This window comes from Lepidochelys kempii, chromosome 10 (genome assembly GCF_965140285.1).
Source record: "Lepidochelys kempii isolate rLepKem1 chromosome 10, rLepKem1.hap1, whole genome shotgun sequence".
Taxonomy (NCBI): domain Eukaryota; kingdom Metazoa; phylum Chordata; order Testudines; family Cheloniidae; genus Lepidochelys; species Lepidochelys kempii.
The window spans coordinates 55,314,686-55,332,668 of record NC_136389.1 but is presented as its reverse complement, the minus strand read 5'-3'; the positions used below and the strand labels follow the sequence as shown (position 1 = coordinate 55,332,668).

The following is a 17,983-nucleotide window of genomic DNA, read 5'->3' as shown; positions in this document are numbered from 1 at the left end:
GGTGACAGATCTGGCTCTGATATTTTTCATGCTGAAAGAAAAGCAAACCCTATTTTATTTGACCAGCCATCTGAAAATTTGAAACATAAGAATTATTTCTCAGTAGGAATAAATGTAAAACCTACTTGAAGATACATTACAAAATTTTTCACGTGTGAATGGACACATTAAGCCAAAAATAGGATATTCCTTCTGTAAAGTCTGATCCAAAAAACCTATTGAAGTCAATAGGGATGTTTCCATTAACTTCCGTGGGTTTTGGATAAGGCTACAGTACTAATCCTATACACTAGCCTCATCTTGGTTAAGAAAGTGATTAGAAAACTAGATCAGGCTTGGACAGCCAGAATGAGGCACAATGTAGCCAGAAGTGTGGTTCTACTCTGAAGTGTCTGTAAAAATGGCACATTCTTACTCAAAAGACCTAGTCCCTGGGTATATTTGGAGTCATCTCTGTTTAAATTAGTGGCGGTGGTGCAGATGATGCCCTGAATTAACTCTGAGGGAAAAACTTGGCTCTAAAACAATACTCTATTCTTGCTAGTTGCCCCAGGATCTGAGTATGTGCAAGGTTTGGTTAATTTCCAGCATCAATGTAATTCTGTTTATCCTTGTGCCACACAGTCAAAGAGAGTCTCATCTGTATAATCCTGTTGAAACCACGGGATTTCATGAGTCTAACTGAGGGCATAATTCGCTGTCAGAAGAGCTGCACAGGTGTAATTGGCATAATTTGGCCTCTAAAATGCTAGTGTTGATACATGAGAAGGAAAGAAACAAGTTGGACTTTCTGATTCCAGGTAGAATTTAGCAGAGTTAGCAGTTAAAAATATCTTTTTCCTGATCAGATCAGATTAGCTTTGACCTAGAGTCATTGAGTTGCTAACAGAAAAGGAGTACTTGTGGCACCTTAGAGACTAACCAATTTATTTGAGCATAAGCTTTCGTGAGCTACAGCTCACTTCATCGGATGCATATCATCAGAGCATATACAAAGCTCTCTGCTTGGCATGTTATTTCAAAGGCTAAAATCTGATACTGTTCTTTACTGAATCGACTTGTAAAATATCTTAAAGCTGCCTGTCTTCTTTTAATAGACAAGATGCATCAGAGTGTTAGTTTCGTAGGTATATGTATATAATGCAATTTTTTATGCTTTAATGATTTTTTTTTCTCTTTCCCCATTTAAATACAAACTACAGCTCGTGGACAGAAGTTATATGTGAGACTTTTTCAACGCAAGCTGAATTGGATAAAAATTAACAAAATAGAATATGCGGAGATTAGTGCAGATTTGTTGCCAGTAATTGGAGAATTGGTTGAAGCAGGCTTTCTGCAAACAGGTATGGGAAATGACTGCATATTATTAGAATTAAATTCTCTTCTGTTGCTGCTGTCGCCAGTCTGTGGGTTTGTCTACACTAAGAAATTAGGTTGATTTTATAGAAGTTGATTTTTAGAAATTGATTTTATACAGTCGATTGTGTATGTCCCCACTAAGTGCATTAAGTTGGCGGAGTGTGTCCTCAATACCGTGGCCAGCATCGACTTAAGGAGCAGTGTACTGTGGGTAGCTATCCCACAGTTCCTGCAGTTTCCACTGCCCATTGGAATTCTGGGTTAAGCTCGCAATGCCTGATGGGGCAAAAACATTGTCGAGGGTGGTTTTGAGTACATGTTGTCAGTCGTGTGTCCCCCCTGCCCCCCCCCCCCGAAAGCAACAGCAGACAATCGTTTCGCACCAAGATGAGAGCTGTCCTGCCAGTTGAGAAGCTAGTGGCGATAGCCCTGTGGAAGCTTGCAACGCCAGACAGACCGGTCAGTTGGGAATGAATTTGGAGTGGGCAAGTCTACTGTGGGGACTGCTGTGATCCAAGTATCTGATGCAATCATTGACTTTCTGCTATCAAGGGTAGTGACTCTGGGAAATGTGCAGGTTATACTGGATGGTTTTGCCGTAGTGGGGTTCCCTAACTGTAGTGGAGCGATAGACGGAACACATATCCATATCTTGGCACCGGACCACCTTACCAACCAGTACGTAAACCGCAAGGAGTACTTCTCAATGGTGCTGCAAGCACTGGTGGATCACAAGGGACATTTCACCGACATCAACATGGGATGGCCGGGAAAGGTTCATGACGCTCGCATCTTTAGGAACTCCGGGCTGTTCGAGCAGTTGCAAGAAGGGACTTACTTCCCAGACCAGAAAATTACCGTTGGGGATGTTGAAATGCCAGTAGTTATCCTTGGGGACTCAACCTACCCCTTGCTCTCATGGCTCATGAAGCCATACACGAGCAGCCTGGACAGTAGTAAGAAGCAGTTCAACTATAGGCTGAGCAAGTGCAGAATGGTGGTAGAATGTGCCTTTGGACATTTAAAAGCTCGCTGGTGCTGTTTGCTGACTAGGTTAGACCGCAGCTCAACCAACATTCCCATTGTTATTGCTGCTTGCTGTGTGCTCCATAATATCTGAGAGAGTAAGGGGGAGACGTTTATGGCGGGGTGGGAGGTTGAGGCAAATCGCCTGGCGTCCAATTTTGAGCAGCCAGGCAGCAGGGCGATTAGAAGAGCACAGGTAGGCACGGTGTGCATCAGAGAGGCTTTGAAAACCAGTTTCATGACTGGCCAGGCTACAGTGCTACAGTTGTGTGTGTTTCTCCTTGCTCCAAACCCACCCCCTTTGTTGATTTTAATTCCTTGTAAGCCAGCCACCCTCCCCCCTTCAATCACAGCTGGCAAAGAAAATAAAGTAACTATTGTTTTGAAACCATGCATTCTTTCTTTATTAAAAAAAAAAGTGAGATAACTGACAAGGTAGCCTGAGTGGGGTAGGGTGTGGGAGGAGGGAAGGACAAGGCCACATTGCTTATTGTAGCCACACTACAAATCAAAACTGTTTGGCAGCCTTCTGTTGCTTGGGCCATCCGCTGGAGTGGAGAGGCTGGGTTACCGGAGCCTTCCCCCCCCCACCCCCTCATGTTCTTGGGCGTCTGGGTGAGGAGGATATGGAACTTGGGGAGGAGGGCAGGTCGTTATACAATGGATGCAGCAGGGGTCTGTGCTTTTGTTGGCTTTCCTGCAGCTCCAACAGACGCTTCATCATGTCCGTTTGCTCCCCCATTAGCCTCAGCATCGCCTTCTGCCCCTGCTCTTCGCGCTAACTTGATGCTTTCCTGGCCTCTGCCACTGAATGCCTCCATGCATTAAGCTGTGCCCTATCAGTGTGGGAGGACTGCATGAGCTTGGAAAACATGTCATTGCAAGTGCAGTCTTTTTCGCCTTCTAATCTGCGATAACCTCAGGGACGAAGATGATATGGGGAGCATAGAAACATTTGCACCTGGGGGGAGATAAAAAGGGAGAGTAAAATTAAGATACGTTTCTAAGAACAAAAGGAAGACTCTTTCACAGTGAATCAAGCAATTCACAGCAGACAGCTCATGTGCTTTAGGTACGGGGTCACATTTTGCCTTTTATATTGGCTGGGCAACAGAACTCGGTTTCTAGGCAGCCATGGTAAGCCTTTTGGTACACGGGGTTGGCTTCTTACGCCTTCATAATGTGGGAATGGTTTCAAACTGCAGCGCCATCCTTTCCCATAGCAAGCAATGCCGGATGGGTTTCACATTTAAAAGGAGGGGCTGCGGTTTTCGGGTGGATGTGCAGGATACACCTCCCCCCACCCCATCGCGTGGCTATTCTCTGGGATGATCCCTTCAACCCTCCCCCCACTGCTTGGCTGTTCTCTGGGATGATCCTTTTTAGCCAAGCGCAAACGACCCAACATGAACGGAGTCCGTTTACTGTTCCCTTACAAAAATTCCCCTATTTCAACCAGGTGGCCATGAATGATATCACTCTCCTGAGGCTAACACAGAAAGATAAAGACCAAATGTTGCTTGAATGCGACCAAAACCCAGGACCATTCGCTGCCATGCTTTGTGCTGCAATGATTCCAGACTACTTGCTATTGGCTTGGTATGGTAAAGTGTCCTACCGTGGAGGACAAAATAAGACAACCCTCCCCAGAAACCTTCTGCAAAGGCTTTCAGAGTACCTCCAGGAGAGCTTCATGGAGATGTCCGTGGAGGATTCCCGCTCCATCCCCAGACATGTTAACAGACTATTCCAGTAGCTGTACTGGCCGTGAATGCATCCCAATTCTTCAGAGCAAATCAAACATTAAACACTATGGCTTTTAAACTCTGTACTGTAGTTAAAAATGTGCACTTACCAGAGCTGCCTTCTGCGGCTTCAGGGTCAGGGATACCACCTTGGGAGGGTATTGGCTCCAGGGTGATGAAAAGGTCCTGGCTGCCGGGGGGAATGGATTCACTGCTTGCCTGCTGCACATTCTCCTCCTCCTCCACAAAATCTTTCTCCCTGTTGCGTGAGACTCCCCACTTTCAGGTGTCCACGGACAGTGGTGGGGTAGTGGTAGGGTCCCCCCAGAATGCCATGCAGCTGATCATAGAAGCGGCATGTAAGGGGCTCTGACCTGGAGTGACCTTTTGCCTCCTTTGTCTTTTGGCAGGCTTGCCAGAGCTCCTTAACTTTCATGCGGCACTGCTGTTTGGCTCTGTTGTAGCGTCTCTCGACCATGCCCTGTGCGATTTTTGGCATAATATATTAGCATTTCTTCTTTTTGATTGGAGTTTGGCCTGCACAGATTCTTCTCCCCATACAACAGTCAGATCCAGTGTCTCCCTTTCTGTCCATGCCCGAGCTCGTTTGCGATTCTGGGGGGACTGCCTGGTAACCTATGCTGCTGAGCTCGCCACACTGACCAAACAGGAAATGAAATTCATAATTTCCCAGGGCTTTTCCTGTGTACCTAGTGCATCAGAGTTCAAAGTGCTGCCCAGAGCACATTGGAGCACTCTGAGATAGCTCCTGGAGGCGAATACCGTCAAATTACATCTGCGCTACTCCAAATTCGATCCAGCAAGGTCGATTTTAGTGCTACTCCCCTTGTCGGGGAGGAGTACAGAAATAGATTTTAAGAGCCCTTTAGGTCGACGGAATGGGGTTGGTTGTGTAGACATATTCATTTTAAAATCGACCTAACGCGGCTAAATTCGACCTAACCCTGTAGTGTAGACCAGGGCTGTGTCTTGGGGTGGCCAATTAAGGGAGTCAGGTTGAGGACTATTGGTTGAGCAATTCAGGCAGATTGGCAGCCTGCTCCATTAAGTTAATAATAGAAGTTAGTAGTGCAAATCAGTTGAAGAGGGTGAGGGTTTTTTTGGACGGAGCAGGCTAGATTTCAGTTGTTAGGACAAGAAGATAAAAAGTAATTTATTTGCCTGTACCGTCAGTTTGATTCAGATTTAACTGAACCAGATTTCTGTACACTCATGTTTTGTTTTGAAATTGCCATGGAATTTTCCTGATCATTACACTTTTGTTAATTATTAATTATTAATCTTCATAATAAATTAAAGAAATTTCAAACTATATTTGGAAAGTCAGTTTAAATTACTAGTCCATAGCTATTTCATATGTAGGTAGGACTTTCTACTATCCAGAAACTCTCTGTACTTTAAAGTATCATATGCATTCAAAATATTAAATAAGTATTTTTCTGTGTATCTGCAGAATCTGAATTACAAGACCTTTCTGAGGGGCTGGACTTGCTTTCTGCTCCTGAGCTAAAAACATTAGCAAAGACGTTTCACCTGAAAAACCCAAATGGTCAGAAACAGCAACTGGTGGAGGACTTTCTCAGACTGGCAAAACAACGTTCGATCTTCAGCAAGAATCAGGCTGGTATTGGGGCAGTGATTTTGAAAAGGTACCATTTGGGCTTTTTATGTAAAATCCAATAGTTAATTCTGCAGATGAATATAAATTATTATTGAGAAGACCATGAGTTTTAGATGCATTTTGGAAATGAAAAACATTGTATATGCATTGTGAATTAAAGCATAAAGAAGTGTAGTAGGTAACATCTGAAAAGCATTAAGGTTTTAGTCATAATTTTAGTAACAGTGCTATAACATGGGTCAAATACAAAATTAAAAGGGCAAACAGAGAAGGGTCTTTAGTGCGTCAACCTTTTTCTTCTCTTTAGACTTGGGCTTGGATGGCTGTGCTTTAGTTTTGGCAAAACCTCAGTCGCTTGATTTTTGCATTTCAAAGGACAAAACCATAGCCTATAGTAGTATGGAGTATTTCCAAGTTTCCCCAGGTCACTTATGACATTATTTTAGCTGAATTTGTTTTCCCTTTGTAAATAATTCTTGCTATGTTGTGGGACTACTTGAGAGTAATAAAATAAAGCTTCTGCAAACTATGGTTCAGCAGCATAAATCTGAGCTATTGCCAGCAGGAGAGTGAGTTTGTGTGTGGCGGGGGGGGGGGGTGAGAAGGCCCACCTTGATTATCATGCACATTGTAGAGAGAGTGGTCGCTTTGGATGAGCTATTACCAGTAGGAGAGTGAGTTTGTGTGTGTGGTTTTTGGAGGGGGGGGGTGAGAAAACCTGGATTTTAGCTGGAAATGGCCCACCTTGATTATCATACACATTTTAAAGAGAGTGGTTACTTTGGATGGGCTATTACCAGCAGGAGAGTGAGTTTGGGGGGTGCGGGGGGGCGGAGGGTGAGAAAACCTGGATTTGTGCTGGAAATGGCCCAACTTGATGATCACTTTAGATAAGCTATTACCAGCAGGAGAGTGGGGTGGGAGGAGGTATTGTTTCATGGTCTCTGTGTATATAATGTCTTCTGCAGTTTCCACAGTATGCATCCGATGAAGTGAGCTGTAGCTCACGAAAGCTCATGCTCAAATAAATTGGTTAGTCTCTAAGGTGCCACAAGTACTCCTTTTCTTTTTACAAATCTGAATGTGTTTACTGGGCCTAATCCTTCTCCTCTTACTGCTGGAACTGCATCTGTGAGATTCCTTGTGTAAGGCAAATACAGTTTGGTCGGTTATAAGAGTATGTTGTTAGCCATCTGCTAGCATTGCCCCAAATATGTATTGGAGCAAGCAGCAAAAGAGCCCCTCAAGTTGTCTAAAATATGGTTAGACTCATGAAGCAAAACATATTGCAGAATACAGGTAGATGCACAAAATCAACAAGTCCTGAGTCTGCGGGAGCATCTTTTCCTGGTCCCTGCCTATAAATGATCAGACCAGAGTCACCTGTTTTCGTTTGCTGGCCTGGCTAGAGTGGGGGTGGGTGGGTGGCGAGTAGTAACCACGTTCCTTAAGATGACGGGCCTTGTGGCTTGGGGCAGTAGTACCTTTTTTCGCAGTCTTAAGAAAGAAGATGACGGAAGACCGTCTGCTTACTCCCGCCGATTGTTACTCAGTCCACCTACTCTGAAACTCTGTTCTCCTCTGTCACTAGTCATCCATCATCGTGTCCCTTTCTTTTGTTGTCTTCCCCCTTGTCCCCACCTCCATGTCTCTCCTTTCCCTGAGTTTGGATCATTTTTGGGAGCAATATCTTTGGGATAGGAGTAGCAGCTCTGATTTGGCTCCCTTTATCCAACCTTTCAGGGGTTAGGTTCAGTTTTAAGGTTTTGGTCTGGTCCTATTTCTACCTTTTCTACTACACAAGGTGCAGATGGTCAGTAGAGACATGGAGGAGAGTATACTGTGGAATGTCACTGTGTAAGATTTCCCATGCTAATGACATTCTTCAGTCCTGTTCCCAGAAATCCTTGCTCTTCTGGCAGAGGCAGAAGTCTGTTTCAAATTTTGTGTAGTTTTGTGCTTTGGACAGATGTTCACATCAAAATAGAGCAATTTTGTCCATCCCACCAATAAAGTTCCTTTCACGTTACCTAAACAGCCCATGGTATTTGTGATGGTTCTTGGGGTGCCCAGGACTGTGAGTCACCTTGGTACGCCCTGCCTTCAGTGAGAGGGTGACTTCATGCTGTTTAACTAGGTTTCAGCTCCCTGATGCCATCAGCCTGTTAATCTCCTCTGGGCTATGCCAGGCCTTACTTTTCCTTGCAGGTTAACAATAGGTGCATCCAAGTCCCCAAACCTCTTTGAAGAGTTCTCCTGTAGTATCCTGCCCTTAACCACGGAACATTCACAGAAATGCAAAGTCTGCTGTCCCCAGAGAAACAATATACACACCAGGTTGAATGATTCAACTCAGGATCAGCTTGATTAATACCAGAGCACTGAAATATATTTATAGTGAAAATAATGATAAGCTTCTCAAAGATTTGAGATTCAAAAGAAAGTGAGTACAGATAATGGAAACAAAAGGGTTGGTTACATATAAAAGAAAATCATAGCACAATTTCTAGAGACTAAACAGGATAATCTTCTGTCTAAAGAAGTTATCTTACTTATCTTTTGTAGTGTTTCAGCCAAGCCTAGTTGAGATCCCGTTTTCATGAATGTAAACATGCTGTTCATTTACTTCCTAAGTGCAGGATTTTGAGGTGTCTCATTGCCTTCTACTTATATCCCCCAAATTCACTGTCTGTCTTCAGGCACAGTAACCCCCACCCTACCCCCTGTCAGTTGTTTTTTCCTGAGTCCCGCTTCTTCCCTGTGAATTTCACAGCTCCCTGTTGACTTTGTATGTAAATGAAGCTTCCATTGTGCTGGTTTACAATCCTTAATTTACATGCCAACTGAGAGATGGGTGAATCAACATCTCTTGTCTGACAGAAACCTGTTTGTCAACTGTGCCTTGATACAGACTTTGGAACATGTTTTCAGTGTTTACGTATATAAGTCCTTACATAGTATCTGTACAAATATTTCACAGCAATATTAATGACCAGCGTGACCCTGACTTTCATTTAAGACCTCACATTATAATCTTTGGTGAACCAGAAGGTACATGGAGGGATAAGAATATTCTTGTAATTCCCTTACCAGTTGGCACTGAGAGTCAGTCACAGTGCTGAAGAGGAGATTTGGAATTGCCTAGTTATGGAAAGAGGATTATTATCTGAAGCAAAATGTTTTCTTGCCCCCTCTTTGGAGTGGGGAGGAGAAGAAACACAAAGCTGACTCAAGTTAGCTAATATCATACAAAGTTTCACAACCAGGAAGGTTTTGTGGTGGTGTTGTGGTACTTGGGGGGGGGGGGGGAGGGGAGGAGCAGGTGCGCACGTGTTAGCTATTTAGAAGCAGATTCAATCATAGTTAGCACTTTACAATATGACATTTTCTGTCCCCACTCCTGTTAAATATATTTTAATGGTAGCAAACAATAGCTAGCTTTTGACTCAGGCAACATTCCACTTCATTTAGCCTGGAGAATAGATGAAAGTGCTACAACCCGAGGTATGGCATTTCATGTCAGTTAAAACATTGGCAACTGCGACTGATTTTGCTAATAAAATAGCTTTGTCTTCAGGAGATGTAGTTGTTTGTCAAGTGTAACCCAGTTTTAAAATACTGCCGTTTGAAAATATTTCCCTCCCATGAGATTTCAGTTTCAGTCTTTGATATTAGATACTTGAACTACATTATCATTTTGAGGAGAGAACTTTTATCTTGGTTGACATTTGCATGCTTACTTGATTTAGGAATATGAAATCCAATAAATACGAAGAGAGGCTAAAAAAATTATTTGTTTTATCAAATGAACTTTTCTCAGTGGTTTGGGTATGCTGGTCCTATTTTATTTTAAAGAAATGTCTTTACACCTTATATTAAGTTCCAATATAATGGAATGTAATAAAGAATTACATTGCCCTCAATACACAGTTTGCCATTCTCCTGCTGTGTCTGGTTAGGCTGTATCTTGCAATGTTTCTAACCTAACTAATGTGGATATCAGTTATAGAATAATATTTTTTAAAGCTTTACAGTAATTTAAGATCAACACTTTGTCTTAAAATTTGCCAAATATTATTTGAATTTTTCACTATATCCCGATTACCTGTCATTTTCATCTTTTTAAATTAACCACTGTTGATGAGAACTTAAAAAAACACCACTCAAAATAGACAGTACTTTGTTCTATCCCAGTAATTTTACTGTGATTCTCCAGAGCTAACAAACAGAGTACATCAACCTGTCTTCTGCTCTCTACACTGAACACTGATTGACTGGCCAAGTGATGTTGCATTGAGTTCAAGATCCTAGTCCTTCTCTTCAAAGTGCTTAATTATGTGGGCTCAGGATACCACAAAGATTGCCTCAAGCTCTGGTATAAGGACTTGGGTCAACGACCCCACTATTCTGGTACAGTGAAATTATCTGCCTCAAGGGCATCGTTTGTCTCTGGAGGAGGCACAGTTTTCTTGGGGCCTGGTCCAAAACTGTGGAGTGAACACCTGCAGGATGTGAGAACCACCTCAAATGTCTTCACATTCCACTTTTTTGGACTACCTTCACTAATAAAAACACACAGCTTTATTAAAAGTGTATTAGAACATGCAGTCTTCCCCTAGGAGAGGAGGAAGAGAGAGGGAAGAACAGAATATCATGTAATAGATGCTAGTCATGTTGCTTAATGCATTACTGCAGGCGGTTTGGTTATAATAGTGGATGATATCAGAAACAGAACAGAATGAATTGAGAAGCACAAATTAAGCAACAGTTATTAACAAATGTATTAATTTACTCTAACGAGGTCTAGTGATTAAAAGCAGGGGACTAGTGATTGGGAGACCTTGAATCTGTTCTCAGCTCTGCCATTAAATTAATATCAGAGATGAGGAAAATTGTTTTACTTCAGAGCCCTGATTTCTCATCTGACAAGACATATGGTTGATGGTACCTAAGAAAATCAATGAAGCAGAACTGTAAGAATGTGAATCCTCGGCAATGTAGTTAGAAGACACAAAGATGAAGCTAGCAATGCCAGGTTGGTAAACTTGACTTTGCCAAATGTAATGGGCTAACCTGGGGAAGAAAAAAAATCCTGTAAGGCAACCTTGCCTAAGGTAGAATTACTTAGGGCTTGTCTACACTTACATTTTATAGTGCTCTAACTTGCTAGCTCAGGGGTGTGAAAAATCACCCCCCTGAGCGCAGCAAGTCTGAGCACTTTCAAGCGCTAGTGTAGACAGGCTCCAAGTGCTGGGAGCCAATCCCCTCGTGAAGGTGGATTACCAGGAGCACTGGGAGAACTCTCTCCCAGCGCTCGCATGTGACTACACTTGCACTTCAAAACTCTGCTGCGGGAGCGTTCTCGCGGGAGCGCTCTGAAGTTTCCAGTATAGCCATGCCCTTAGTGACGAGGAAGGCACCCTGGGAAGGGGTTACTACTTTGTAGTGGGTATTACCACTATATCACAAGATTCAGTGTTAGCTTGGTCTCAAAAAACATGAGGTGGGGTGGGAGGAATCTACACTGTCCAAACAAAAAAGGGCAAAGATAGGCCCTGATAGTGCAAACGTTTATGTATGTGAGCAGTGCCATTGAACTTCATAGAACTGCTTCTGTGATTGGCAGGACTGAGCCTGTGTTCAGAAATGTTATTTTGAAGCTTGCAAGAGTAATTACGAATAAGGCGGGGGAGAGTAAAAATATAACAATAAAATTACTAAAATAAGAACTTGAAAGACTCTTTTGAGAGTTGCACTGCATTACATTTTTGGAAACCCTCAGGAGTAAGGAATTGTGGAAACCCGTGTAACTGTGTAATTGTGGCTGATAGCAAAAGAAATTCAATTACAGTAACACTTGTGAGCTGGGTAGGATCTGTTAGCATCTGTTTTAAAAGAATCAGTGTATACATTTATTTTCAACGAGTTTATTTGTGCCTTCTGGACTTGCTCTCATTACTGGGAAAATCTATAGAATCTTTTTCTGGAAGTCTTAAATCCTGAGAGACAGACACCTTTAAATAAATACAGGAAATGCCCTAGATTTTTGTCGTCATCTTGCTGTTTCCATTATAGGTTCCACTATTATTTACATGTGTCTTTGCCTTCCTTTTTCTTGATTTTCATATTATTAAGAGAGAAGGCTAAAGCTTCTATATTGCTGGGGGATGGTTGTTCCCATTGAGTTTCCTTACTTCTAAAATAGCCCTTGTAATTCCCTCCTTCTCTTCCCATCTCTCTCTCTCTCCCTATGCCCCCTTTAACATGTTAAGTGATATAATGTGTCTTTGTCCTTTGTATGCTTTTCTTGTCTAAATATTTTTTGGGTGCTGGATATAAAACTATTGAAGTAAGTGGTGGTTTATGAGATAGGTTTGATCCTGGAGGTGAGTAGTCCTGTTAAATTCACATGTCTCATGTAAAGGCTTCAGGATTTTGCCTGTGGCACAGATGTGTACTAGAATGTTGCTTACTACAAAAGACTCCTAACGTTACTTTAGTTGTACATGAAACTGCTACCTTAAAGTTCCACTGATCTGTCTTAAAGCACTTTTTCTTGCATGTACATTTCTGTACAAATTTACTCACCCAACATTGGACTGTCACCACCCATTTATTCAGTATGAGATTTTTACTTCTCCACAGGACCAGGATGTGGATTTAAAATAATAGCATCTTTAGGATTATGGAGTAATTACCATTTCCATAATTGTTTACATTCTCACATACAGGGAAGTCTGTGATGGTCTAGCAGATAGATATATATTTAGACAATTGTTTAAATTCTTTTTATTTGGATTTTTCATCTGTAAACTGTATTAAAAGAAATGTAGCTGTAGACACTCTTGAAGTACCATTCTACTGAAAAGAAATATCAGTGAAATTCACAATAATGGCCAGACTTCTATCCTTGACTGCCCTTTGTATATGTGGAATATACAAGATTGTATACTGTTCAAGGTCCTATGATAGAAGAATTATCCACTACAGCAGGGATAGGGAACCTTTTTTCTATCAGGGACCATTGACCCACAGGGCTGGGGAGGGAGGTTGGGATGCAGGAGGGGTGAGGGCTCTGGGGTGGGGCTGAAGATGAGGAGTTTGGGGTGTGAGAGGGGGCTCTGGGCTGGGGCCAAGGGGCCTGGAGTGCAGGAAGGGTTGGGGGTTGGAGTGTGGGAGGAGGTTTGGGTGCGGGCTCTGGGAGGGAGTTTGGGTGCGGGAGGGGGTTCCAACCTGGGAGAAGAGGTTTGGGGTGCGGGCTCCGGCTGGGCGGCGCTTACCCTCAGGTTGCTCCTGGTTGGTGGCGCAGCAGGGCTAAGACAGACTCCTTGCCTGCCCTGGCTCCACACTGCTCCCGGAAGCAGCTGGTGTGTCTGACCCCTAGGCGGAGGGTCCGGGGGGTTCTGTGCACTGCCCGCAGGTGCTGCCCCTGCAGCTCCCATTAGTCACTGTTCCTGGCCAATGGGAGCTGCAGAGCTGGTGCTGGGGCAGGGGCAGCACATGGAGCTTCCCTGATCGCCCCTGGTCCTAGGAGCCGCAGGGACATGCTGGTCGCTTTCGGCCGGATGAAATGAAGCAGCAGGCTGGATTTGGTCGGCGGGCCATAAGTTCCCCACTACAGTATTTCAGCAAAAATTGCACATTATTGTGGGGACTGCATTTTAAATTTGAGGCTGAATGTCCAGATTTCTGTCAGCTTCACTGAAAACCTGTAATAAGGGTTTAAATATAAATTTGAATGTAGGTTCAATAATGATAATTAATAATGCTTTGCACTTCTGCTGAATCTTCCATATGAAAATCTCAAAGCATTTGGTTAACATTAAGTCTTGCAAATTCTCAGAGAAATGAAAGGATGTATTTTCAAAAATGGCCTCTGATTTTCAGTGCCTTCAATTTTGAGTGTTCCACTTTAGGACCTGATTTTTATTGACTTGTCCAAAGTTACACAGCAAGTCATTATCAGATAGAGAATCTTACTTTTTGTAGAGCATATATATTGTCAGGTTATTCCACTTCACTTACTGAAATGTTATATTTCCTATGTATTAAGTCCATATATCTGGCTTTTCATGAGAGACCATGTATGCTATGTAGTTTCTCAAGCTCCTTCATACTGTAGGGAAAATCAAGCTGTATAACAATTGGTTTGGAAGTAAATTACATCTGGATAAACATTTTGCTTGGCTTCTAGGGCTAAGGACCTTTCTGGGAAGTCTGTCAGAGTCTGTAAAGGCCCCCGAGCAGTATTTTCTCGAGTTTTACTGCTGTTCTCACTGACTGATTCAATGGAGGATGAGGAAGCAGCTAGTGGTGGCCAAGGCCAGCTTTCCACCGTGCTTATGGTAAACATGGGTCGTATGGTGTTTCCCAGTTACACAGTAAATAGGAAAACAGCAATCTTCCAGGACAGAGAAGATCTCATCAGGTAGGAGGAACTTTGGCTATCTGGAAACTGATTCATGGAGACAGCATGTGAAATGCGGCAATGACACCCGTGTGTTTATTTCTAGATAAGCACTATTATTGGCTATACCTTGTCAACTTATCGGTGCTATTGCCATAAATTATAGGGCATATAGAAGACCAGAGGAAAACACACAACAGTATATTTGTGGTTGGTTAATATAGAGTCTGCTAAGAAGCCTCCCAAAATTTGTAATTTTGGTGGCCTTACATTCTGAATCAAAGTAGCTTACCTCATTGCTTCATGGTCATCTGCTGATGAATGCTGTTCATTAAATTGCAATGCCTGCTGTTAGAATAAATTCATAGAACAATGAGAAGAACAGTATATAAATGTTTTATACTGGAGAAACATTTTAAACTTAATGCACCCTGATGTATAGTCCATTCACTTCAGAAGATTACTCCAGGAATAAAGTTGGCCTTGGGGGTTGGTTTTGTTGTTGTTGTTTTTTTTTTTAATGCCTTGGGAGATGAGGGTGGGAGGGAAATCAGATAACATTGTATAAAGGAAATGAGTTATTTTTAACTATAAACTGTCTCTGTACCTGATATTTATTTTTGTATTTGTGGTTTGGGTTTTTTTGTTTGTTAGATATGCTACAGCTGCTCATTTGTCAAATGATGTAGCCATTGCAATGGCTAATGGGAACTGGACAGAAGCTAAATATCTCTATATGTGTGCAAAAGAAACCTGGCATGAATTGAAAAATCATCCTTCTTTGAGGTACTAAAGCAGAAATGCACGCTGAAATTCACATGCAATTAGCAGATACATGATCTCATTTTTGATGCAGCTCCTACTGAAGTAGGTTTGGATTCTTCTAACCCAAGCCTGTAGAATTCAGCAGTTTCACTATTCTTAAAAGCTTTGAACTTCCTGGTTTATTTGTTTAGCTTTTAAATGGTTTAAATTGGAGATACTTTTTTGTAAAAGTGCAGAGTGAATTGGTAGACAAAGATAAAGCACTGAAACAGCTCCATATTCTACATGCCAAAATGAAGGAGAATAAGAATCTATTTTTCACTTGTCTTAGTTTCTCTTTATGGCTGCTAGGCAAACAGCAATCAGTAGATTTTTAAAATTCACAAAGAACAAAGTAATGTTCCAGAGGTTATGGGAAAACATACTCAGTATTCATCTGCTGAAACTTCCAAATGGGTGTTATTCAGGAAGCATTACTAAAGATCTGAGAACTGAACATACATGTATTGTTCAAGTGTCCTTCATTAGTTTCCATTTTAATTATTTGTCTGGTAGCTTGATGATACGTTGAAAATCATAGCCCTGTGGTTGCCATCATATTCACTCTCATGGCAACTGACTTAACCTCATATTCATGGAGGGTCATTTGGGGGCTTGATCTTTCTCCTGTTGAAGACAGTGGCAAAATTTCCCTTCAGTGAGATCATGCCCTTGAATAGTATATGCCATCAAAAAAAGATGGCTAATATCTGTAAGTTAAATACATTTGTTAGGACAGGAAAAGCTATTTCAGCCAGTGACCTTTTGTCCAGCTGTTTGTCTGCTAGCTGACCTTCTGTCTTGGTAGAGAACACCTGTAAGTAAAAAACAAAAAAAGAAAACAAACAAAAAAGATGATGGAACTAAATTTTCTTTTAACTGACCCTATGATCTGTGAATCTTTAGTTTCACTGGTGGTTGAACCAAAGGACGTGGCTGCCAAAATATTAATATTAAACCATTGCACCAGCCACCTTAATTCTGTCACGTGCTAACTTTGGAGTGGTAGACTTTGCAACCTTAATATTCTTTTTACTGCATTTTTAAATATATTTCATGTGTTTTGTTTTTATAAGCACTTGACTATTTGTGTGCTTTGTAAGAAAGAGTCTGAATGATTTGGATAGTCATTCCTATTTTAATGATCTCTGATGTGTTCTTTTTTTTAAGATGCCATAGAGACTTACCTGAGTATCTGCGACATTTTACGGTTGGGTGGATGTATACAAGGATCCTCTCTCGAGGGGTTGAAATACTGCAGAGACTTCATATGTATGAGGTAAAGCAGTGGTGCAAGACTGTGGTTCATTTTTAATTGCTAATCTTTCTGTAATGAAATTACTATAGCTGGCTCTCAGATATAAAATCCCTACATTTTCCGTGGGTGGCAGTCTTAATACATTAGAACTGCACAGTGTCAGACCTCATTAATGATACAGTTCACAGGAATATTGTAGAAGGATTTGACATTGAATAGTCAATGATGTTTTTATCTGTTGTGTAGCTTTAGAGATGATAGGATCTTGTGCAGCTTTGCCTAAAGGTAACCTATGAAGAAAAAAACAGTGTACCATTTTTCTTCCTGCATTAGGAGCTATAAGGCCTGTAAGAGGTTTTTCAACATTTTTTTTCCACTTTTTTTTTTCTTGCATAGCATTAGGTTTTGACTTCGCTGTTATAGCTGGAAGACTCTGTGGAAGGCTGCCGATCCAATTGGGGATTATTACATGGCAAGAGTCTAACACTGAGGGGTTGTTATTTAGACTGTTTAAAGATACCTCCTTTTCACTGGATTTTGTTAACCCCTTGTAAAGACATACTCTTGAGGGTGAGAGGGAAAGCTGACTCTGAAATGCTCTGCCTCTTCAGTTGAGGACTAAGAATCTCCAGCTTAAGAGTTCCCTACCATGGAACATAAATTTATAATAGAAAGAAAAACACCAGGAAAACCTCTTTAACCAAAAAACAAGCAAGCAATTTTCAGACCTTCTTTGTATATCGTAAAGAAGTAAAATAGGGAAAAAGCATTTTCCTCTTTGCAGTTGACCTGTAAGTCTAAATGACTCTCTCTATGTTCATAGGAGCTGTTATAGAAAGGGATGTTAAGGGTAAAAAGGACTCGAGCTGAGAATTGCTGAGAGTTAAATTAGCCAGTGAGGAGGAGGCAAAACACGTGGAAGGATAATAGTACTGTGTTACTACAGCGCTATGGGCAATGTAACTGGCTTAATTGTATAATGATGCTTCAGCTTGCTTTGCTGTGTCATCTAATAGAAGAGTTTTGCATTGCTGTAGGAGGCCGTGGAAGAGCTGCAGAATCTTTTGTCTCAGGAAGTGTATTGTATAGACAGCAGAGGACGATGGTGGGATCGACTGGCTCTGAATTTACACCAGCACTTGAAACGCACTGAGCAGGTATCCCTTAACTGCATGCTCTACCACTGGAGAACAGTACTAGCTAGGTGTTAAAAAACACTGTGCTTGTATTTCATATGAGCAGGAGTGCTGGGAAGGCACTGTAAGAGGCTAAGGCTTGGTCTACACTGCATACTTCTGTATAACTACATTCCTCAGTGTGAAAAATCTAAATCCCTGAGCAGCGTAGTTATACCTTAACCTCCCATGTAGACCATGCCACGTCGGCAGGAGAGCAGAGGTGAAGTTATTAAGGTGTTGGGAGAGCTTTCTCCCATCGGTTTAGATGTCTTCACCAGATTCATTACAGTGGCACAGCTGCATTGGTGGAGCTGAGCTGATGTAAAATTTGTAGTCTACACCTGCCATCAGTGCTTTGTATGGATCTGTTCCCAAGGGTAGTTGATAGGCTTCTCTTGTGCAGTAGGACTTGTTTTTGGGTATGTTCACACTACAGCATAAGCCCGGGCTCAAGTTTAATCCCCCTGGCATCTACACTGCAATTGTGCTAACCCATGGTTTCAGAACCTTGCAGGGTTGGTGGGTCTGAGCTTGAGTTAAGCTGTGACCCAGGGCCCGAATCCT

At 42.0% G+C, this 17,983-nt stretch overlaps 1 protein-coding gene across 9 annotated transcripts in view; it reads left to right on the top strand.

Moving 5' to 3' along the window:
* FAN1 (FANCD2 and FANCI associated nuclease 1) overlaps nt 1-17,983 on the top strand; it is a 43,812-nt gene that overhangs the window by 11,229 nt on the left and 14,600 nt on the right. For all 9 annotated transcript variants that reach the window (XM_073303670.2, XM_073303667.2, XM_073303669.2 and 6 more), the window contains 6 exons: nt 1,203-1,343; nt 5,605-5,800; nt 13,967-14,200; nt 14,834-14,965; nt 16,154-16,262; nt 17,279-17,398. In XM_073303670.2, coding sequence (XP_073159771.1) covers nt 1,203-1,343; nt 5,605-5,800; nt 13,967-14,200; nt 14,834-14,965; nt 16,154-16,262; nt 17,279-17,398 — 932 coding nt within the window. The remainder of the gene's footprint in view (nt 1-1,202; nt 1,344-5,604; nt 5,801-13,966; nt 14,201-14,833; nt 14,966-16,153; nt 16,263-17,278; nt 17,399-17,983) is intronic.